The sequence below is a fragment of the Rhinoraja longicauda genome, chromosome 14, assembly GCF_053455715.1.
Source record: "Rhinoraja longicauda isolate Sanriku21f chromosome 14, sRhiLon1.1, whole genome shotgun sequence".
In the NCBI taxonomy this organism is placed as follows: domain Eukaryota; kingdom Metazoa; phylum Chordata; class Chondrichthyes; order Rajiformes; family Arhynchobatidae; genus Rhinoraja; species Rhinoraja longicauda.
In genome coordinates this window covers 16,448,155-16,472,151 of record NC_135966.1, presented here as the reverse complement: position 1 = coordinate 16,472,151, position 23,997 = coordinate 16,448,155, and the positions used below count along the sequence as shown (strand labels likewise).

The window sequence follows — 23,997 nt, the reverse complement described above, 5'->3', positions numbered from 1 at the left end:
CCTGAAGCCCCTGTACCGCGGAACATTGAGCTGCCAGTCCTCCCCCTGCCCCTGAACAAATCTCTTTACAAAACCCAAGATAATAAGCAAAATATTAAAGCTAATTTGCTGAGTAATGCGATAATGCATGTCCTAAACTGTAACTGTTCATGTGATAATGCTTTGCATTAAATCAGGGGATGAACCAGAGCCAATATTCAACAACCCGGTGTAAGACGACACGTGAAGATTATCGCATTCTGATGTCATTTACCCTCCAGTGCAAGGGATTTTATTTTTTGTTAAGCAGATTTCAATTAACTCCAAAGTGCCCCGTGTTTCCATAGCCATCCCTGCACTACACAATGTGCACCCACTGGCGTGGAATGTACACAGAGGTAATCCCACTGACTCATTGCACTAATAACTATCAATCACTGTCTAACTCCAAGATAACCATGCACAAGACTGACACCATCAACAAGAGGTTTATTCCAACTCTCCTCTTCCACCTCCTTTCTCAATTTCCACCCTTTTACCCATCAACTTCTAAATAGGAATCTGCAGTAACGCCTATTGCGTGGATGTTCTGCATGCCAGGGGAGACCTTTAAATGAGGGAATCACCCACTCACTCTGAAATGGACGTTGTCGTGAAGCCATTGCAATGAAACGCACATTCCACTCGGGCGGTGGCTTCAAATGCGGGAACCGAAACAAGACTTTATCTTAAATAAAACAAAACACAAAACAAAACGAGGTCGCCGTTCTAGTTCATCGTTTAAAAAAAATCAAAAAAATCCTAACCCAAATCTATTTTTGCATGCGTTGTGGGGCTTGTGTGGAGATCAGGAGCCGTCTCTTGGACAGCACCAATCTGCTTGCCAAAAAAAAAAAAAGAACCTGAATTGTTGGAAAGAGATGGGATGACTAGATCGAAGCAAAAACGAGCGACAGCCATGCTCAAAACACAGGGATAAATGTAACTACAGAATTAGAGCCTTCACACACCTGTCATGGCGATAAAATATAAATCTCGGTTAAATTTAATTAGCAAACGAAAAACAATCAATGACTCTGACATTATTATTGCAGGCGGTTTTCTATTATAAAAAAAAACAGTGAGATCGAATGTTGTATGTTTAATATTTTTCTATCCAAAGGCAGCCACCGATCTGCTTGAGCTGCCAATGCTTCCACTGGACGATACCAACCAACACCATCACATATGCATTCAAATCGCTTGTAAATGTTCTCTGCCGATGCTTTTTTTTTTTAATGTGCTTATCGATGGCCGGGGTTTTAACTTTGGCTGGTACTCACATTTTACCATCCTTTCCGTGGAAGATATACTAATGTCATTGTTGGACATCTTCATGAGCGAATGCAATGGGGGTTCAGGCACAGTCAGTCTCCTGTTGTCCCGAGTGCAGCGTGCGTGTGGGTAAGGTAAGGCAAGGCAAGGCAAGGCTGCATGCAGTTCGCTACAGCATCACCCAGGCAGCGCTGCTCTGCTCAGAGAGAGCGAGCGAGCGAGCGAGCGAGCTGGGGCGAGGGCGGGCACGCGCGGCGCAGTCACGACCGGGAGAGGGTGGGCATGGAAGGCAATGGGCGCGCGCTCCGGGTAACAGCAGCAGCAGCGGAGGCGGAGGCGGCCACGCGCGCGTCCAGGCTGACAAGGCATCAGGAGGACCCGCGCCAGCAGCAGCAGAGCAAAGCAGAAGCAACAGCAAACAGCAGCATAGAGCGCCCGCTCGGGGAACTCCCACGCAACTGGTGCCCAGGGTCAGCCTCATACTGCCCTCTCACGGAGGCACAGGGATACCCTCTGTCCTTCCCACCAACCACCACACACACACACACACATACACAATGGTTACATTGTTCTTTCATTGTTGCAAGCAAGGAAGGGGAGAATCCAAACAAAAGCCCGGGTAGGTGTGTGTCGAGAGTGCATAAGAGGCTGGGATGCTACAATGTACAATGCTGGGAATCTGCAATAAACAAGCCGGGCTGCTCACAGGCTTCTTTGCGGTCTGTTGAAATGGGGAAAAAGGATGAGGGGGCGGGAGATGTCAGCTTTGGCAGCATCAGCTGAGAGAACACGCAGTAATGTTTGGGCAGAGGACTCGGTAATGCTCACTGGTTACAAAAAAAATGTACAATTCTTTATCAAATGGCATTTTGTTTGTTATTTTTCTGGGACGCGTTCGCGAGAGATTCAGCTCGCAAATGTCCGAGATGTCTTAACTGATGAACATTTCCAGTATTTTTCGTCTTTGGTGCCTCGGGTTTTCGCATTTTATATATGAGTTATCTTTGTCTGGGAGCACCATTTTTATTTATTTTAGTTAAAAATAAAAATAAAGTTAATTACAATTGTTGAACATCTGCCATACAAAGGATTATAATTTGTAATTAACTCACATCTAATTTCTATATATGTTATATTTGGAATTATTGCATCTGCAATGTCAATGTTGAATACATTTTCATTTGCTTCGTATCAATCTCTGCATTTGAATATGAACAATGTTTATCATTATCTAGACTTTTGAAAACTTTATTTTTCACTGCCTTGAACATTAGAGTGAAAATGTTTATTTAAATTTATTCAGATATGCCTTTCTTTTCTTTACATTAGAACAATTGAAGACGAAGGGTCATTAACCTGAAACCTTAAATCATTTTCCACAGATTCTGCCTGACATGAAATAAAGTGTTCCCAGCATTTTCCAATTTTATAACAACTTAATATGAGATCAGTTGCTTGTAAAGAACCCATGGCAACATTTATTTTTAAAGGAAGTGAGAGCAGTGCGAGGTGAATTTGTTCTGGAGGTGGAGATTAGTGAACACCATTAGACCATAAAACAAAATGGCAGAATGAGGCCATTTGGCTCAGTCATTCGATCATGGCTGATCAATTTAAACCTTCTCAGCTTATTTCTCCTGCCTTCTCCCAATAAACTTTGACCCTCTTACTAATCAAGAACCTAGTGATCTCTGCTTTTAAAAATACTCAAAGACTTGGCTTCTACCAGCTTCTGTGGCAACGAATTCCACAGATTCACCACCTAGGTCCTCAGATGAGAAGGCGAAGGAAATTCCTCCTCGTCCTCATTCTAAAGATGAATTTATTCTATGGCTGGGCCCTCTAGTCCAAGTAAGTTTACAATCAATAGAAGCCTGCAGACCATCCTGTTGGTGTAGGGAGATGATGGTACTGGAGCGCTTGGTGACAAGGGGATGGTCAGGACGAGGAAACTGTGCTTGAAAGTATTGGTGGACACATGGACGTAGATCCAAATAGACTGGATAAGGAGAAACAAAATAAGTTGAGAAAGCAAGAAATAACTTCAGTAGGGAAAAGTAGGTGGAAGCATTAAATCGCATTGACATTGACGGACTTTGGGAGACAGGTAGAAAGAAGCAAGCTACCAAAGGTTTAGAGTACTTTATGCTCAAAGGCCATGGAATGTTGGTCTACTATTAGAAGAGAGGAGTTCAATTTGCAGCCAAACAATTAAAGTTGTTTATGACACCTCTATTAATAATTCAGTAGCTGGGCCATGACCTGGGGAAGGTTTGAAAAGGCACCAGAGCATTGCATTTAAAACTTTGCAAGGAGGAGGTCTCTTTGCCGATGAAAAGCAGAACAACCTTATTAAGTCAAGTTGAGTTTATTGTCAAATGCACAGGTACAATGAGATACAGGCACAATGAAAATCTTCCAGCAGCATTACAGGCATATGGACTCAGAAAAAATATATATACATAAATTATTCATAACTTCTCTAAGAAAAGAAAAAGACTGCAAAGAACTAGACAGTAATGTAAAACACAGTTAGATACCAGTCTGACGAAGGGTCTCGACCCAAAATGTCTCCCATTCTTTCTCTCCAGGGATGCTGCCAGTCCCGCTTAGTTGCTCCAGCATTTTGTGTCTTTCCTCGGTTTAAACCAGCATCTGCAGTTCCTTCCTTCACAGTTAGATATCAAGTCCACAGTTAATGACTTAATGGTCGCCATGGTTAGAGAGTCAAGCATCACAGAAAAGACCGTTTGGCCATGGAGAACCAATCTACAGTATACTATTCCATTCACCAGTTCTTAGACAATAGACAATAGACAATAGGTGCAGGAGTAGGCCATTCAGCCCTTCGAGCCAGCACCGCCATTGAATGCGATCATGGCTGATCACTCTCAATCAGTACCCCGTTCCTGCCTTCTCCCCATACCCGCTCACTCCGCTATCCTTAAGAGCTCTATCCAGCTCTCTCTTGAAAGCATCCAACGAACTGGCCTCCACTGCCTTCTGAGGCAGAGAATTCCACACCTTCACCACCCTCTGACTGAAAAAGTTCTTCCTCATCTCCGTTCTAAATGGCCTACCCCTTATTCTTAAACTGTGGCCCCTTGTTCTGGACTCCCCCAACATTGGGAACATGTTATCTGCCTCTAATGTGTCCAATCCCCTAATTATCTTATATGTTTCAATAAGATCCCCCCTCATCCTTCTAAATTCCAGTGTATACAAGCCCAATCGCTCCAGCCTTTCAACATACGACAGTCCCGCCATTCCGGGAATTAACCTAGTGAACCTACGCTGCACGCCCTCCATAGCAAGAATATCCTTCCTCAAATTTGGAGACCAAAACTGCACACAGTACTCCAGGTGCGGTCTCACCAGGGCCCGGTACAACTGTAGAAGGACCTCTTTGCTCCTATACTCAACTCCTCTTGTTACGAAGGCCAACATTCCATTGGCTTTCTTCACTGCCTGCTGTACCTGCATGCTTCCTTTCATTGACATTAAACTGCATCTGCCATGTATCCGCCCACTCACACAACCTGTCCAAGTCACCCTGCAGCCTTATTGCATCTTCCTCACAATTCACACTACCCCCCAACTTAGTATCATCTGCAAATTTGCTAATGGTACTTTTAATCCCTTCGTCTAAGTCATTAATGTATATCGTAAATAGCTGGGGTCCCAGCACCGAACCTTGCGGTACCCCACTGGTCACTGCCTGCCATTCCGAAAGGGACCCATTTATCCCCACTCTTTGCTTTCTGTCTGTCAACCAATTTTCTATCCATGTCAGTACCCTACCCCCAATACCATGTGCCCTAATTTTGCCCACTAATCTCCTATGTGGGACCTTGTCGAATGCTTTCTGAAAGTCGAGGTACACCACATCCACTGACTCTCCCTTGTCAATTTTCCTAGTTACATCCTCAAAAAATTCCAATAGATTTGTCAAGCATGATTTCCCCTTCGTAAATCCATGCTGACTCGGAATGATCCCGTTACTGCTATCCAAATGCTCAGCAATTTCTTCTTTTATAATTGACTCCAGCATCTTCCCCACCACTGATGTCAGACTAACTGGTCTATAATTACCCGTTTTCTCTCTCCCTCCTTTCTTAAAAAGTGGGATAACATTTGCGATCCTCCAATCCACAGGAACTGATCCTGAATCTATAGAACATTGAAAAATGATCTCCAATGCTTCCACTATTTCTAGAGCCACCTCCTTAAGTACTCTGGGATGCAGACCATCAGGCCCTTGGGATTTATCAGCCTTCAGTCCCATCAGTCTACCCAAAACCATTTCCTGCCTAATGTGGATTTCCTTCAGTTCCTCCATCACCCTAGGTTCTCCGGCCCCTAGAACATTTGGGAGATTGTGTGTATCTTCCTCAGTGAAGACAGATCCAAAGTAACGGTTTAACTCGTCTGCCATTTCTTTGTTCCCCATAATAAATTCCCCTGCTTCTGTCTTCAAGTGACCCACATTTGCCTTGACTATTTTTTTCCTCTTCACGTACCTAAAAAAACTTTTGCTATCCTCCTTTATATTATTGGCTAGTTTACCCTCGTACCTCATCTTTTCTCCCCGTATTGCCTTTTTAGTTAACTTTTGTTGCTCTTTAAAAGAGTCCCAATCCTCTGTCTTCCCACTCTTCTTTGCTATGTTATACTTCCTCTCCTTAATTTTTATGCTGTCCCTGACTTCCCTTGTCAGCCACAGGTGTCTCTTACTCCCCTTAGAGTCTTTCCACCTCTGGAATAAATTGATCCTGCAACCTCTGCATTATTCCCAGGAATACCTGCCATTACTGTTCTACCGTCTTCCCTGCTAGGGCCTCCTTCCAGTCAATTTTGGCCAGCTCCTGCCTCATGCCTCTGTAATCCCCTTTGCTATACTGTAATACCGACACTTCCGATTTTCCCTTCTGCCTTTCCATTTGCAGAGTAAAACTTATCATGTTGTGATCACTGCCTCCTAATGGCTCTTTTACCTCTAGTCCCCTTATCAGATCAGGATCATTACACAACACTAAATCCAGAATTGCGTTCTCCCTGGTAGGCTCCAGTACAAGCTGTTCTAAGAATCCATCTCGAAGGCACTCTACAAACTCTTGGTCCATAGTATTCTATGCCTTCATCATTCACATGCTCTGTCCATCTGTCGGTCTACCAGCAGTGACTGAAGAGTGTGGCAGCAATGAAGCGGACTACAAAGTGTTGGTCAGAGGAGGCAACAGAGCTGTTATGGGACCAGTGTGAGTCAATGTACTGGGCCACATTCAGGATTTGTCAATAGACATGGATTAATATGTTGCAGTTGTACTGACTTCATGAAGCAATGTGTGGATGAGTGCAAATTTTATTGTTTTGTTTCAGGGCATATGACAATAAAACACTCTTGACTTTTGACTCTCTCTTGATTTTGTGAGTGTGTACCTAATTCTAAATATTCTCCTGGATGAACCAGGACACTAATAATCTGCAGAGTGCTAGATCCTTTCTTTGAGGCGAATGATCCAGTATCATACAATAAGTCTAGGTCTGACTTCCTGAAGGCCAGCAGGGTGGCCTTACAGAGCCAGATCCAGGTTCGATCCTGATTATGGGTGCTGTCTGTACAGAGTTTGAACATTCTCCCTGTGACCACATGGGTTTTCTCAGGGTTCTCCTGTTTCCTCACACACTCCAAAGACATACAGGTTTGTAGATTAATTGACTTTGGTAAAATTGATAATTGCCCCTAGTGTGTAGGATAGTGCTAGAGTGCAGGGTGTCGGACAGTGCTAGTGTGGCAACCAGAACCGCACAAAGTTGAATCTGAGAGAATGGAATTCTGCAAGTTAACAGAGAGGGAGATTAGTGTGCCTGAAGGATGAGAGAACTTAAAGTAACAGACATTGTGCTGGCAGTTCCCAATGAACAGGTATGGAGACAGAAGGAAGTCGGAGGGATGGGTCCTGGTGGAATGAGTACACTGATGTTGGTCAATTGTGAATGTGTTACGTGGCATGGATGTAAAATAAAAACGTCAGAAGAATTGCGCACAATATTGCTGAGGTCAGAATCGATTGAGGTGGAAATAAGAATTTGTTTTGTATTAGAGAAGATTATAATTATTAAATTCAACACCACGGCAATGATGTGAAAAACAGATTCATTATGTTCAATGTGAGGGGGCTATTGTAAATGGGAACAATTGCAGAATATTAAATGTTCATTATTAAGTATACTCAAAATGTTACTGAGTCATGAATTTTATATAAGAGTAATGGAAAGGTGGGTATTGGTTACATTCAAGCTTTTTATACGTGCTCAAAATGGTATTTGGATCATGGGCCTAAAAATGTACGAATAATTTTGTGTCTGAAAGGTGCAACTGAGCCACACCTGATATGGAGATGAGAGTCTCATTTAAATTAAACTAGTACTGCTACATTCTCAATATCTCCTGAGATCCAGACATTTCCAAAACTGGATTATTGGAGGCAAGCAGCAGCGAGAAGCCAGTTTCCATTAGCCATTCAACCCATGGAATACTCGAAGAGCCAAATGGCCTCCTCCTGCACCTATTTTCTATGTAATACAGGGGGCACATTAACACTCTCCTACACACACCAGAAACAGTTTACAATTTACATTTCTACCAGCCTACAAACCTGTACGTCTTTGGAGTGTGGGAGGAAACTGAAGATCTCTGAGAAAACCCACGCGGTCATGGGGAGAATGTACAAACTCCGTACAGACAACGGCCATAAGCAGGATCGAACCGGGTCTCAGGCGCTGCAAGCACTGTAAGGCAGCAACTCTACCGCTGTGCCACCGTGCCACCTGTGTTGATTATCTATTGCAAATGAACACTGTGTACCTGAATGTGACAGGTTCCTAATTTAAATTAATGGAGTGCTCTGGTCATAGCCCACATCTTGTAAACTGTGGACAAGACTTCTGCAAACAACATTGAAATGGGATTTTAAAGTAATACATAGCAGCCCAGAAATTCATTGACATTGAGCAATGTTTCTGTACCCTGAATGAAAAATATGAATGTAAACCTGATCACATGGTTTGTGCACAAGTCATGTTGTTTGTTCAGTTATCCATGCTTATAACACAATTATTTGCAGAAGATGTTAGATATGTTCAGTAAAATCATATCATGTAGAACACATTTCAACAGTCATTATATTAATCTCGGCCTGCAGGTGGAATCCACCGAGCCGGTCCCCTGTTCGTTGGACCCAGGGAGCAATGGGAGAGGGATGCTGCCGTGCCGGCCCCTGCTCATCCCCCCAAGTCTAGAGACTGGGAGGATGGAGCCAGTAACGATGGACGTGGCGGGAGAAGAGCAATGTGTTTAGGAGAGGAGAGGAATCGGGGCATGGCCTACCTCGAGGTTGATTGTGAGAGACACTCCTAGGAACAAAGGTGGACGGGTGAGGAGAGGGACGTGGCGTCTTAGGAAGGAGATGGCTGGAATCCCGCAACAGCCTGGAACTTGCCTGGAACAGGCACTGCTCACAAGAACTAGAGTGCGGAATTTTTAAATAGCGCCAAAACATGGAACCTCTTGCATGTGGGCTCAGTAGACTGTTTCTGTACACTTGCTAATCGAGGATCGGGGATATGGCAATACTCTACTGTGTGGCGGCACCCGGGGGCTAGGCCACTCCCTTGGTCATTCCACTCGGCACTCAGTGGACGGGAGGGATTAGGTCACTTCCTGGGTCAGTCCCCTTGGGTCAGGTGGTCTGGGACTATAAAGGGTTTGGGTGTGTCGACTCACGTTATTCTTGAGTGCGGTGTTTGATACCACAGGTAATAAAGTTATTAAAGTTATTAATTACTCACCTGGCGTCTGGCCTGATTACCGCGCTGACCGCACCCACTACAACTGGACTGTTTGTATGAAAAAATATGTGACTGTGTTCACACTTCACACATGTGACAATAAAACCACCATTGAACCATTGAACATACGAGGTGAAGGTTCTCAAGTTCACAAGTTATAGGAGTAGAAATAGGCCATTTTGGCCCATCGAGTCCGCTCTGCCATTCAATCATGGCTGATCTCTGCCTCCTAATTCAATTTTCCTGCCTTTTCCCCATAATCCTTGACACCAGTTCTAATCAAGAATTTGTCTTAAAAATAGCCACTGACTTGACCTCCACAGCTCTCTGTGGCAATGAGTTCCACAGATTAACTACCCTCTGACTAAAAAAGTTTCTCCTTTCTAAAAGAGCGCCCTTTAGTTCTGAGGCTATGACCTCTGGTCCTAGACTCTCCCACCAATGGAAACATCCTTTTCTCCTCCACTCTATCTATGTCTTTCATTATTCTGTAGTTTTCAATGAGGTCCCCCCTCAACCTTCTAAACTCCAGGTAGTAGAGGCGCAGTGCTGTCAAACGCTAATCATATGCTAACCCGCTCATTCCTGAAATCATTCCTGTAAACCTCCTCTGGACCCTTTCCAGAACCAACACATCCTTCCTCAGATAAGGGCCCACATTTGCTCACAGTACTAAGGTGTCTCACCTAGAAGCCAGCCTCAACCAAAACTGTCTAGAACTTGTCTGACAAATCTGTTGGTGTTTTTTGAGGATCTAGAAAGCAGGTTAGACTAAGGAGAGTCAGTGGATGTTGTTTACTTGGATTTTCAGAATGTCTTTGATAAGGTGCCACACATGAGGTTGCTAAACAAGATAGGAGCCCACAGTGTTAGAAGCAAAATACAAGCATGGATAGAAGTTTGGCTGACTGGTCGAAGGCAAAGACTGGCAATAAAGGGGGACTTTCCTGGTTGGCTGCCAGTGACGAGTGGTGTTCCACAGGGGTCGGTGTTGGGTCTGCTATTTTTCATGTTATATGTTAATGATCTGGATGAGGGAATAGATAGAGATGGCCAAGACATTCTAATCATTAGCAACAGGAATTTTCCTGTACCTGTGAGAATTTTGAGCTTAGGTGGAAACAATGCCAATGTGGGCGGCACATTGGCACAGCTGAGAGAGCTGCTGCCTCACAGCGTCAAACATCCGGATTTAATCTTGACCTCAGGTGCTGTCTGTGTGGAGTTTGCACATTCTTTCTGTGAGCACGTAGGTTTCCTCTGGGTGTTCGGGTTTCCTTTCACATCCCAGACTTGTGGGTTTGTAGATTAATTGGCCTGTGTAAATTGCCCCAGTGTGTAGGGAATGGACGTGAAAATGGAAAACTAGTTTGAAAGGGTGAATGATGATGGTGTTGGCTTTGATGGACTGAATGGCCTGTTTTCATGCTGTATCTCTAAACTAAATTAAACTGGCAGGAAAATTAAGTTAGTGCAACTTGAAGATTCCTCCAGCATCATTGCTCAGTTGTTAGATAGGCCGAAGACTCACCTCCCAAACATGTAGCTCACGGCTGCCAAAGATTCCAGCAACAGCAAATGCTTCAAATTAGCAATTTCCTCCAGATGTAATCCTTAATTTGAGTGAAGAAATAGGTTTTATTCAATCATCTACCAGAAATTGTAGAGCCAAAAATTCATGGGATTTCTGTGCCTGGGAATGAAAGTCATTTCCAAATAAAGAACTAATATTGGAGAGGCATGATAGGAAAATTTATCTCTAGACTTTTACCACAATATTTCAATAAATCTATTGCATCTTAAATTTGATGCATTTGTCTCGTATACAATTGAATATCTGCTGCTCCTGCAGATGGCAGTGTTATAGATCTTTTCGATATTTGAAATGTCACATTTGTTTGTGTAGCTCACGTCAGTATTGGCATTGGTTTGCAGCAAGCCTCTGTTTAACTGTCAATTGAGTTTATGAGTTTTGAGATTTGTCAAAAACATTTTTGCCATTCCTTTCAAGTATGCCTTGCAAAACAATCACCCTGTATCAGCTCTGCACTTGAATGATGGACAGCACATTGTCCAAAATTAGATTATTTCAGAGCAAAGGAAATGCTACTCAACCCATTATTCAAAATCTGTTCCTCTGATAATATTGAATTAATCAATTATTTCAGCCATGAACCACAGAGCACAGTGAACAAGATCTATGACGCATCAAACTCAGCATGGTAATCGGTCTAGAAATCAATTTTCACATAATAGGATTCAAAATTCCCACTTAAAATCCATGTCAATAATGAAGCCTTTGACATTGCAGATCATTCCTGCTACCTTGGTTTAACTCTCAGAATCTCAATTGGCCCCAATGGACCACATGATATGAAAATTGGGTCGCCTCCATCACATTTGGCAGCTTCAATCATGTGATTGGACCAATAAGTTGCTAACCCGGAATGCAAAGTTTTCAGCCTGATACACAGTGGATGCAAGTTGTTCGATCTCTGTTCCTGCTTGAAATACAGAGGGTGGATTTCACAGCTTCCTTATGGCTGTGAAATCCAGCCTCTGTATTCCAAGCAGGAACAAAGATCGAACAACTTGCATCTTCTGTGTATCAGAAGATTCTTTGGAGTCACTTAGGACCAACAAGTCACTAGCAATGAGGTGCTTGAGCGAACTGGTCACCGATCAGCACAGAAAGTGTCCTTCGCCCTGCTTTTGGTAAGGCAGATCACTGTTCCATTCTACTGCTGCCTGCATACAGGCAGAAACTAAAACAGGAAAGACCGGTTTCCAGGGTCATATATAAATGGAACAATGAGGTTGATGAGGCCTTACAGGACTGCTTTGAAACAACTGACTGGCAGAATGTTTGATGACACAGCAAAAGGCAATATCAACGAAAACACAGACTGTCTTAGGCTACATAAGTAAGTGCATCGATGAAGTGGTTCCAAAAGCCACCATCTGCACTTACCCAAATCAGAAACCTTGGGTTGGTCGGGAAATCCGTGCTAAACTTAAAGCACGGACTACTGCCTTCAACTCAGGTGACCTCAACGCCGCTCAAGGTAGCCAGATATGACCTCTGGATGTCCATCAGGAAAGCCAAGAGAGACTACAGAAACAAAGTGGAATCTAACTACTACAGCTCGGACTCTAGTCGCATGTGGAGTGGATTACGCTGCGTCACAGACTACAAAGGGAAAAACAGGAGCACTGTTCAGCCTACTGCATCACTCTCGGACGAGCTTAACACCTTTTACGCCCAGTTCAATGCCGACAACACAGTGCCCACCATGGGTCCACAGGTGTGCAGGGGGATTACCATACAGTCCTTACAAACGGCAGACATGAGACGGTCCTTCAAAAAATGACCGCAAAGCTCCAGGGCCAGATGGAATTCCAGGGCGGGCCCTCAGAGTGTGTGCGGATCAACTGGCAGAGGTGTTCACCAACATCTTCAACCTCTCTCTGAGTCAGTCTGTGGTTCCCACCTCCTTCAAAGCATCCATTATCGTTCCTGTTCCAAAGAAACCAGAAACCTCCTGTTTAAATGACTACCATCCTGTCGCACTGACATCAGTCATCATGAAGTGCTTCGAGCGACTAGTCAAAACTCACATCTGCTCCTCTCTCCCTGACACCTTGGACCCTCTTCAGTTTCCATATAGACCAAACAGGGCCACGGACGATGCCATCACCATGGCAATACATACTGCGCTCACCCACCTGGACAAAGGAAATACATATGTGAGAATGCTCTTTATTGACTACAGATCAGCATTCAACACCATTATTCCCTCAAAACTCGTCCCCAAGCTCCTTGATCTTGGACGGGAGACCTCTATCTGCGGATGGATATTCGATTTCTTGACAGGTAGGCCCCAGGTGGTGAGAATTGGCAGCCACACCTCTTCCTCACTGATCCTCAACACAGGCACACCACAGGGCTGTGTGCTCAGTCCTCTCCTGTACTCCCTGTTCACGCACGATTGTACTGCTAAGCACAGCTCAAACAGCATCCTAAAGTTTGCTGACGACACAACCATCTTGGGCCTCATCACAGACAACAATGAGACGGCCTACAGAGAGGAGGTAAAGGCACTAAACAGCTGGTGCCAGGAAAATAACTTCTCTCTCTCAATGTCAGCAAAACTAAAGAGATGATCGTGGACTACAGGAGACAACGGGGGAGTGGACACCTCCCCATCCACATCGGTGATGCTGAGGTTGAAAGGGTCAGCAGCTTTATGTTCCTCGGTGTACACGTCATTGAGGACCTTTCCTGGACACTGCACACGGACACAATAACAAAGAAGGCCCGCCAGCGGCTCTTTTTCCTGAGAAGACTGAGGAAGTTTGGCATGAACACCAGCAGCCTCACAAACTTCTACAGATGCACCATTGAGAGCCTGCTGACGGGCTGCATTACAGTCTGGTACAGGAACTGTTCTGCCCACAGCCACAAATCACTACAGAGAGTGGTGAAGACGGCACAGCACATCACTGGCAACTGTCTCCCGGCCATTCAGGACATTTTCTACCGGCGGTGCCTGCGGAAGGCACGCAGCATCATCAAGGACCACAGTCACCCAGCACGCAGGCTGTTCTCCTTGTTACCGTCAGGCAGACGATACAGGAGTATGGCTGCGCGTACCACCAGACTTAAGAACAGTTTCTACCATCAGGCTATCAGGCTTCTGAACTCATAAACACATTTCAAATCATATATGTTGATTATTTTTAATATTGTCTTTTTACCTTACTAATGTCATTTTTTTAAATCTTATTTATCCTTGGAATATTACTGCTGAGGTGACCCGTTGCCTTGTCAAATACATTTCATTGTACTGTTGACCCTGTGCCAACCTAGATATGACAAATACCATTTATTATTATTATTATTATTATTATGATTATGGTCTGGAACCTGTGGTGAGTTTGCCTGAAGATCTTTCACTAGCGCCATGGTCTATGGCTAACTTGTGAACAATATGCAATGCAGGTGACTGCCCCATAGTGGCAGCAAAATCGCCATGTCCTGCCATCCCATTGAGAACCAGATGAACGGCTCAGTTTGAAGAAGTAAAGTCAAAGTTGATGCAAGCACTGCAGAGAGGCATGGAGATCGCAAGGTGAGCCCAGCAAGTGAGCCAAAAAGCAAAGTGTCTTCCACGTACCATTAGTTGGATGGACTAGTAGCTGTGGGAAAATTAACCACTTGACATCGGCCTTTTCTCCTAAACCATTGTTGAGCACCAGATGAATGACTGACTTTGCCATGTCACACCCCATGTCTGTCATACTGTCACACAGCTTTCTTCTTCATTCTGTGCAGAAAAAAATAGCTCTGCAATTTAACAGAAATATAAAATACTAGATTCCGATCACAGGTTTCCACAGACACTTCAAACGATTTCAAATCTTGTCTCTGCCACATTTCCATCAGTAACTGAACCAAATTCTGCTCAAATTACTGCTTTAAACATTGATTTTTTTAATTAGGCGACACATTTTGACGATGAAACTATTCTTTTTTATTGTGTTTTAAAATATCCCTGGAATTTGATATTTGTTTCTCAATTGAGAAAATGTCAAAAAATTATTTCCTTCGTAACAATCTCCTATATGTTTAATACCCTTCTGTTCCCAGACTTGTAATATTTGATTATTCCAAGCAAACGGCAGTAATCTATTTTTTACTAATGGAGTTTTAGCTGTTAGAATTTTTTTTTTATCATTAGCTTTAACTGTTTTCAACAATATATTAATTAAATGTTTTAGCAAAGGTGACTCTTGATCCTTAACTAATAGCTTCGCTTCCCATTTATAGATAAATTCTTCTGGGCATAGTTCTTTTATTTTATCCATTTCAATTTTAACCCATGCTGTTTTTCCACCCTCTTGATAAAAGGATGAAATAAAACTCATTTGTGCTGCCAGATAGTAATTTTTAAAATTTGGTAATTGCAGTCCACCTAATTCAAATTTCCATGTTAATTTTTCCATAGACACTCTTGTATTTTTTCTATTATCAATTACAATCTTTTTTAAGGGAAAAGGTAGGTAATTCAATGTTTTTATTTCAAATTAAAGGAATTGAATCCCTGATTCAGGGCAAGGGAACTAAAAAAATTATATCTTCAATGTATAAATTGTTACAAAAATCTAGTCCAAAGACAGGAATTCAAAAATCAAGACAAAGATGGGAAACAGATCTGAATATTAGCATTGATGAACCAAGTTGGGAAAGATTATGTTTAGAAAGTATGAAAAATACTATTAATGTGAGATATAGTTTAGTACAATACAATTTTTTACATCAACTATATTTAACTCCGAAAAAATTAAACAATTTAAATCCAAATTTACCTGAAATTTGTTTTAGATGCAACCAGGATGTGGGTACTTTTTTACACTCCACATGGGCATGTCCGAAGGTAACTCCTTTTTGGAAAGACCTAAAAAACTTTTGGGAACAATTGATGAATAAGACCATACCATTGGATTCAAGGTTGTTTTTATTGGGAGATACTAAAGGAATATTACCAAGATTAATTTTAGATAAATATCAGGAAAGATTTCTCAAACTAGCAATAGCAATAGCAAAAAAATGTGTGGCGGTCACTTGGAAAGATCACAATGAAATAAGAATTGCAAGATGGTATGCAGATATGCGTAGTAGTATCCCATTAGAAAAAGCTACTTATAATCTGAGAAATAAATATGATTTCTTTTTGAAACTTTGGAACCCATTCACTTTAAAACTAGGATTAAGAATTGGAAATATTTAATTTCAGGATTGTTTTGATACCCCTAAAAAGAATTTAATAAGAAATTAGCCGGAAGTGTTTCCTTCTTGTCTCCAGGTTTCCTTCTTTCTTCTTTCTTTCTTTCTTTCCTTTTTTTTAAATTATTTTTTTAAAATCTTTCTTCTTCTCCTTTTTCCTCTTTTTTCTAACTGGAGGGTGGGGGGGAGGGGGGTTGTGGGTGGGGAGATAATACAGAACAATACAAGTATAATCGAATTTAAATGTATAATCAAATTTATAATGTAGGTACCATCGCGTACTATGAGTTCATACATGTATTTGTTTTGTTAAAATTTAAATAAAATCAATTAATTTAAAAAAAATATCCATATGTTTTTACAAGACATAAATGTTAAAAGAATTTCAAAAGCCTGAATTTGGATTCTATATTTATGTGTGGTTTATTTTTATAAAGGGCCTGTCCCACTAAGGCGATTTTTTAGGCGACTGCCGGCGACTGTCAAAGTCTAGCAGATCGCCAAAATTTTCTTTTACCCTACGACAATGACCACTACAATGCCGAGTCAGGCCGAGATTACACCGTCTTTAGAAACATCGCGAAATTCCCACGCTTATCAATGTTTCTCTGGCGTCCTAATTTTCGCTGAAATCACTGACAAGTCTGTCATTACTTGAGAGTTTTGAAATATAACACCTTGCCCGGGTTACTTGAAAACCAAGCTTCACGGTAACAAGGCAGAAACTGGATTGACTTCCAGTTTACTAATAGCAGTATTAAGAAATTTAATTTTAAACGTGGTTAAATGGATTTTTGAGTGGAATGTGGGCATTCTTTGAAAATGTACGGGAGATGCATATCTGTTTTCTGGGTTGCATATCTGGGTTGGAAGCCTACTTTAAATGTAATCGCTGATGGCCATAAACATCGTGAAAATTCCCACGCTTACCTGACCGTCAAACTGTCGCCTCCAATCTACCTGTCAATCTACCTGTCAAATGTCCTGACTTTACTTAATTTAATATTACGTGCTTCTAAATGCATCTAACACAACCTAGCAAACCTGGGGATAGCATGTGACAGCGCCCGCAATAAGCAACGATACCTGGCGACAAGCCAGCTGTCGCTGAGAAATTTCAATCTGGTTGATTTCTCAGCGACGCGCCGAGATCCACTACGATTCTTTGAAGACTCCTCACGATCATGCCCGCGACACCCCAGCGAACTGTCGGCGACAGCCTAGTCGCCGGCAGTTGCTTTAAAATCGCTTAAGTGGGACAGGCTCTTAAGATTCGTGGAATATTTTCTTTCATCTGTGAGCACTAAAGCTATACTTCATGGCTGATTTTCTTCAAATAATTTTCAAAATCCAAACAAATTTGAAAGCTTGCCAGAAGTCTGAATACCTTATGCACAAACTGAGAGGTTCAGGAAAACCTTCAGTCCGCTTTAGAATTACACCAGTGCAGTGAAGAGGATAAATTGACAGGGACACAAGTGCTGGGTATGAAACTCATGCTTTTGAAAAATTTCAAGAGATTTGCAGAAAATATCAGCAAATAATGGAAAAACATACTTTGGGAAATATGGCAACTGAGCTTGTTAATGTGGTGTTCAGGGGCACAAAGCTTGAAGGCTATCAATTTATAAACTTAAAAACCAAGAATTAGATCTCATAGCATCCCATAAGAAAGGTGGATGAGCTTAGAGCCTGGATTGACATCTGGAAGTATGATGTTGTGGCGATCAGTGAAACATGGTTGCAGGAGGGTTGCGATTGGCAATTAAATATTCCAGGATTTCATTGTTTCAGATGTGATAGAATCGGAGGGGCAAGAGGTGGGGGTGTTGCATTGCTTGTCAGGGAGGATATCACAGCAGTGCTTTGGCAGGACAGACTAGAAGGCTCGATTAGGGAGGCTGTTTGGGTGGAACTCAGAAATGAGAAAGGTTTAGCAACACTTATAGGGGTGTATTATAGACCGCCAAATAGGGAACGAGAATTGGAAGAGCAAATATGTAAGGAGATAGCAGATATTAGTAGTAAGCACAGAGTGGTGATTGTGGGTGATTTCAATTTTCCGTATATAGACTGGGAATCGCATTCTGTTAAAGGGCTGGATGGTTTGGAGTTTGTAAAATGTGTGCAGGATAGTTTTTTGCAGCAATACGTAGAGGTGCCTACCAGAGAAGGGGCAGTGTTGGACCTCCTGTTAGGAAATGAGATGGGTCAGGTGACGGAGGTATGTGTTGAGGAGCACTTTGGGTCTAGTGATCACAATGCCATTAGTTTTAATATCATTATGGAGAAGGTCAAATCTGGACCAAGGGTTGAGATTTTGGATTGGAGAAAGGCTAATTTTGAGGAGATGAGAAAGGATTTAAAAGGAGTGAAATGGAAATTTTTGTTTTATGAAAAGGATATAATAGAGAAATGGAGGATATTTAAAGGTGAAATTTTGAGAGTACAGAGTCTTTATGTCCCTGTTCGGTGGAAAGGAAAGAATAATAATTTGAAAGAGCCGTGGTTTTCCAGGGAAATTGGACACTTTGTTCGGAAAAAGAGGGAGATATACAATAAATATAAGCGGCAGGGAGTAAATGAGGTTCTTGAGGAATATAAAGAATGTAAAAGGAATCTTAAGAAGGAAATTAGAAAAGCGAAAAAGAGATATGAGGCTGCTTTGGCAAGTAATGTAAAAGTAAACCCCAAGGGGTTCTACAGATATGTCAATAGCAAAAGGATAGTGAGGGATAAAATTGGTCCATTAGAGAGTCAGAGTGGTCAGCTATGTGCTGAGCCGGAAGAAATGGGGGAGATATTAAACAATTTATTTTCTTCGGTATTTACCGAGGAGAAGGATATTGAATTATGTGAGGTAAACGAAACAAGTAGAGTAGTGATGGAAATTAGGAGGATTAAAGAAGAGGAGGTACGGACACTTTTGAAAAATATAAAAGTGGATAAGTCTCCAGGTCCTGATAAGATATTCCCTAGGACATTGAGGGAAGTTAGTGCAGAAATAGCAGGGGCTATGACGGAAATATTTCAAACGTCATTAGAAACGGGGATGGTGCCGGAAGATTGGCGCATTGCGCATGTTGTGCCCTTGTTTAAAAAAGGTTCTAAAAGTAAACCTAGCAATTATAGACCTGTTAGTTTGACGTCTGTGGTGGGAAAATTAATGGAAAAGATACTTAGGGACAATATATATAATTATTTGGATAATCAAGGCCTGATTAGAAACAGTCAACATGGATTTGTGCCTGGAAGGTCATGTTTGACTAATCTTCTTGAATTTTTTGAAGAGGTTACCAGGGAAATTGATAAGGGCAAGGCTGTGGATGTTGTCTATATGGACTTCAGTAAGGCATTTGACAAGGTTCCACATGGAAGGTTGATTAAGAAGGTTAAATCGTTGGGTATTAATAGTGAGGTTGCAAGATGGATTCAACAATGGCTGAATGGGAGATACCAGAGGGTAACGGTTGACAATTGTATGTCAGGTTGGAGGCCAGTGTCTAGTGGAGTACCCCAGGGATCTGTGTTGGGTCCACTGTTGTTTGTCATTTACATTAATGATCTGGATGATGGTGTGGCAAATTGGATTAGTAAATATGCAGATGATACTAAGATAGGTGGAGTAGTTGATAGTGAGGTAGATTTTCAAAGTCTACAGAGAGACTTGGGCCTTTTGGAAGGGTGGGCTGAAAGATGGCAGATGGAGTTTAATGCTGATAAGTGTGAGGTGCTGCATTTTGGTAGGACAAATCAAAATAGGACGTACAGGGTAAATGGTAGGGAATTGAGGAATGCAGTGGAACAGAGGGATCTGGGAATAACTGTGCATTGTTCCCTGAAGGTGGAATCTCATGTGGATAGGGTGGTGAAGAAGGCGTTTGGTATGCTTGCCTTTATAAATCAGAGCATCGAGTATAGAAGTTGGGATGTAATGTTAAAATTGTACAGGGCATTGGTGAGGCCGAATCTGGAGTATGGTGTGCAGTTCTGGTCGCCAAATTATAGGAAGGATGTTGACAAAATGGAGAGGGTACAGAGGAGATTTACTAGAATGTTGCCTGGGTTTCAGCACTTAGGCTACAGAGAGAGGTTGAACAGGTTTGGTCTTTATTCTTTGGAGCGTAGAAGGTTGAGGGGGGACTTGATAGAGGTTTTTAAAATTTTGAGAGGGACGGACAGAGTTGACGTGGGTAGGCTTTTCCCTTTGAGAGTGGGGAAGATTCCAACAAGGGGACATAGCTTCAGAATTGAGGGACAAAGGTTTAGGGGTAACATGAGGGGGAACTTCTTTACTCAGAGGGTGGTGGCTGTATGGAATGGGCTTCCGGTGGAAGTGGTGGAGGCTGGCTCGATTTTATTATTTAAGAGTAAATTGGATAGGTATATGGATAGGAGGGGATTAGAGGGTTATGGTCTGAGTGCAGGTAGATGAGACTAGGTCAGGGAGAATGGTCGGCGTGGACTGGTAGGGCCGGACAGGCCTGTTTCCATGCTGTAGTTGTTATATGTTATATGTTATATATGTTCTGGAATAACATGGTCCAATCTTAATTTGATATAGGCTGCTTTGGACATGGTCCAATCTTAATTTTCAATCTCAACCACTTTGGAAATTATTCCTGGGATGTAAAATTGATCTGTACACTTCAATGTGTTATTCAGATTTGTGCCCATGACATTTTCCCAAGCTTGCACCCAATTATATCATTATGAACACGATACAACGATTTCCCAGATAGCTGTCCAGTGCTGTAACAGAGAGGCCCCCAAGGCATTTTACTTGAAAATAAACTGCAATTATTCCCGTGATTTCAGTGAAAAATAGGTGACAATCCCCACACTGGGATTTGGTGGTATTGTGGCTTTCCTGAGGCAGCCATTCTCATAACTCCCACTAACAATCTAGGTGAAAGGCATCCACACCCTCAATGAGTAGGTTGTGGAGATCATGAGAAGAATATTTGCATGACGAACCCCATCTTTCTGGGCTCCGGGCATGATTTCTTCATCCTGAAGGTGTCTCATAGTGCAAGATGATCTCCTCAAGATCAGACTTTATATGCATCAGTCAATTTGGAGCCTTGCAGGACATACACAGCAAAGACTTCATCAATGTGATGTCGTGTGCAGTTCCATCTAACAACCCTTGGATAGGAGCCAGTGCCAGAGAAAGAGGAGAATAGAGGCCCAGATCCTGAAACAACTGGAACAAGGGGAGCAGAAAGAGAAAGGCAGCTAGGACACACAAGAAAATAAAAATTGCTGGAGGATCTCAGTGGGTCAGGCAGAATCTGTGGAGGTGAAGGGTCAGTCAACGTTCTGGGTCAACGTCCCGCATTGGGCTGCTATTTGTCGGATGACTCTGCTCAGTATAGAAACATAGAAACATAGAAAATAGGTGCAGGAGTAGGCCATTCGGCCCTTTGAGCCTGCACCGCCATTCAATATGATCATGGCTGATCATCCAGCTCAGTAACCTGTACCTGCCTTCGCTCCATACCCCCTGATCCCTTTAGCAAAAAGGGCCACATCTAACTCCCTCTTAAATATAGCCAATGAACGCAGCTTCATCTGTCAGATAAGCCGAGGAGACAGGCACCAACCATGACCTGATTTTGTGAATAAATCAGGCACCAACCATACTGCATACAATCTTATCGCTTATTGTAGAACCATTTTAATCAGGCTCCTGCAAAATAAAGTTCCCCGAAGCAAATTGAGTGACTCCCTGTACACTGCAATCCTTCCCACTTCCTTTGTTCCATTGTAATATTCGGTGCTTGCTCTCACATGCCATATTATTAATTACATAGCGTCCACTGCTTGTGTCTCATTGATTTCTAAATTAACTTACAAGTATTCCTGGCACTAACCAAGAATAATACCAGAGCAACTCGATAACTCATTAAAAAATATCTGTCACTTTTGTTTCCATTGAGCATTTGACAGAACCATATCTATTTCTATTGCCTTTATTGGACAATTTATCATTATAACATTTGATTATTTGCAAAGTTTCTCAGAACCCCAAATATATTTTTCTTTAACCTGTAATTGCTATGGCATTCTTATAATTCAAAATGACCCCCTCTTTTCTGTTTCATAAATTTGCACATCGAAGAAGGCTGAGTCTAGAGATGGTGCTCAAATACCCTAACCTAAAGGGTAGGATGTAACTTGCATCAGCTTCATGCCAGCAGTGAAGATGCCAACCTTGGCGTAAAAGGTAAGTCCAGATAAGTGGGTTTTTTTCATTTTACTTAATGTTTTAAATTAATTTAAGTATGTTCTTAAGTCAACTTTTAGTTTAAAAAAATTATTACCCCTTAACTGTGTTTTTGATTATCAGTGTCATTTAAAAATAGTTCAGTCCTTTCAACATGTTGTACTCATCCATGTGTATAAACCACATTTTAAAACATCCATATTAATTGATATTTGTTCCTTTGCTAAGGTTCCACCATTTTCATTGCAGAAATTGAATGTTCGGAGATGTGTGAGAGCAGATGGATTTCCTCTATCTCCCAAGTGTTGCCTCCTCACTTGGCATAAGTCTATTTCACATCTCTCCATCGAACAGTTTATTTCACAAACAAACTGTGTGATCAGTGCTGATACTACCAATCCATGTTATATGGTTCACAGAGCATGTATCAAAAAGCAGGCAAATGCAATTGGTTACTGGGCGATCATATGCAATGATTTATATAACACCCAATGTGTTGTCAATCTGGCTGTAGTCTTCCCACATCACTGCAACACTCAAATGATCATAGAGCAAACAATAAGAAAGTAATTAACAAAAGTCTTTGCCGTTTTTAGGAAAAAGAACCAATCAGATAACATAATAAAAATACTCTTGAACAAACAGCTTTTCAAAAAGCATCAAGCAGCAAAGGGTGTAAAACAAAATTTAAGTTTTATATCTGAATTTTATCAACTTGTAAATCTTGAAAATGAAAGGGTAGCACAGTGACGCAGCTTATAGAACTGCTGCCTCAGTGCCAGAGACCTGAGTTCGATCCAGACCTCGGGTGCTGTTTGCGTGGAGATTGCACGTTCTCCCTGTGGCTGCGTGGGTTCCCTCCAGGTGCTTCGGTTTCCTCCCACATCCCAAAGATATGCGGGTTTGTAGGTTAATTGGCCTCTGTTAATCCCCTCAGTGTGTAGGGAGTGGATGTGTAAGTGGAATAACAGAACTGGTGTGAAATTCAAATAATATAATAAAATAATAATAATAATAATAATATAATAATAATAATAATAATAATAATAATAATAATAATAATAATAATAATAATAATAATAATAATAATAATAATAATAATAATAATAATAATAATAATAATAATAATAATAATAATAATAATAATAATAATAATTATATTCCTCTATTTGTCCCACACCAGGGAAATTGACATTTAGAAAAGAAAAGGAATTAGATAAATTAACAGAGCTGACCAATTTTTATTAAATTACTGTCCTTTGACGTTTTCTTAAACTTCTAATTGGCAGAATCCAGGGTGAATACCTTGTGGAAAAACCTTTTGAAGATGAAAGGAAAATTGGTATGTATAATGCAGTGATATCTGCAAACTATAGACAATAGGTGCAGGAATAGGCCATTCGGCCCTTCGAGCCAGCAAAACCATTCAATGTGATCATGGCTGATCATTCTCAATCAGTACCCCGTTCCTGCCTTCTCCCCATACCCCCTGACTCCGCTATCCTTAAGAGCTCTATCTAGCTCTTTCTTGAATGCATTCATAGACTTAGGCTCCACTGCCTTCTGAGGCAGTGAATTCCACAGATTTACAACTCTCTGACTGAAAAGGTTTTTCCTCACCTCCGTTCTAAATGGCCTGCACCTTATTATTAAACTGGGGCCCCTGGTTCTGGACTACCCCAACATTGGGAACATGTTTCCTGCCTCTAATGTGTCCAACCCCTTAATAATCTTATATGTTTCGATAAGATCCCCTCTCATCCTTCTAAATTCCAGTGTATACAAGCCTATCCGCTCCGGTCTTTCAACATACGACAGTCCCGCCATTCCGGGAATT

At 41.8% G+C, this 23,997-nt stretch overlaps 2 protein-coding genes across 4 annotated transcripts in view; one reads left to right on the top strand and one right to left on the bottom strand.

Moving 5' to 3' along the window:
* Positions 1-1,566, bottom strand: part of ppp3ca (protein phosphatase 3, catalytic subunit, alpha isozyme) — a 291,143-nt gene extending 289,577 nt beyond the window's left edge. Inside the window, exon 1 of one of the 3 annotated variants that reach the window (XM_078411515.1) lies at positions 1,302-1,566. In XM_078411515.1, the coding sequence (XP_078267641.1) occupies positions 1,302-1,356 (55 nt within the window). In that variant the 5' untranslated portion in view covers positions 1,357-1,566. The remainder of the gene's footprint in view (positions 1-1,301) is intronic. The other 2 variants (XM_078411513.1, XM_078411516.1) reach the window with 2 other exon arrangements.
* A 21,898-nt stretch (positions 1,567-23,464) lies between these two features.
* LOC144599835 (nuclear factor NF-kappa-B p105 subunit-like) overlaps positions 23,465-23,997 on the top strand; it is a 53,144-nt gene continuing 52,611 nt past the window's right edge. The window contains exon 1 of the mRNA XM_078411086.1: positions 23,465-23,502. Within this exon, the coding sequence (XP_078267212.1) occupies positions 23,488-23,502 (15 nt within the window). The 5' untranslated portion in view covers positions 23,465-23,487. The remainder of the gene's footprint in view (positions 23,503-23,997) is intronic.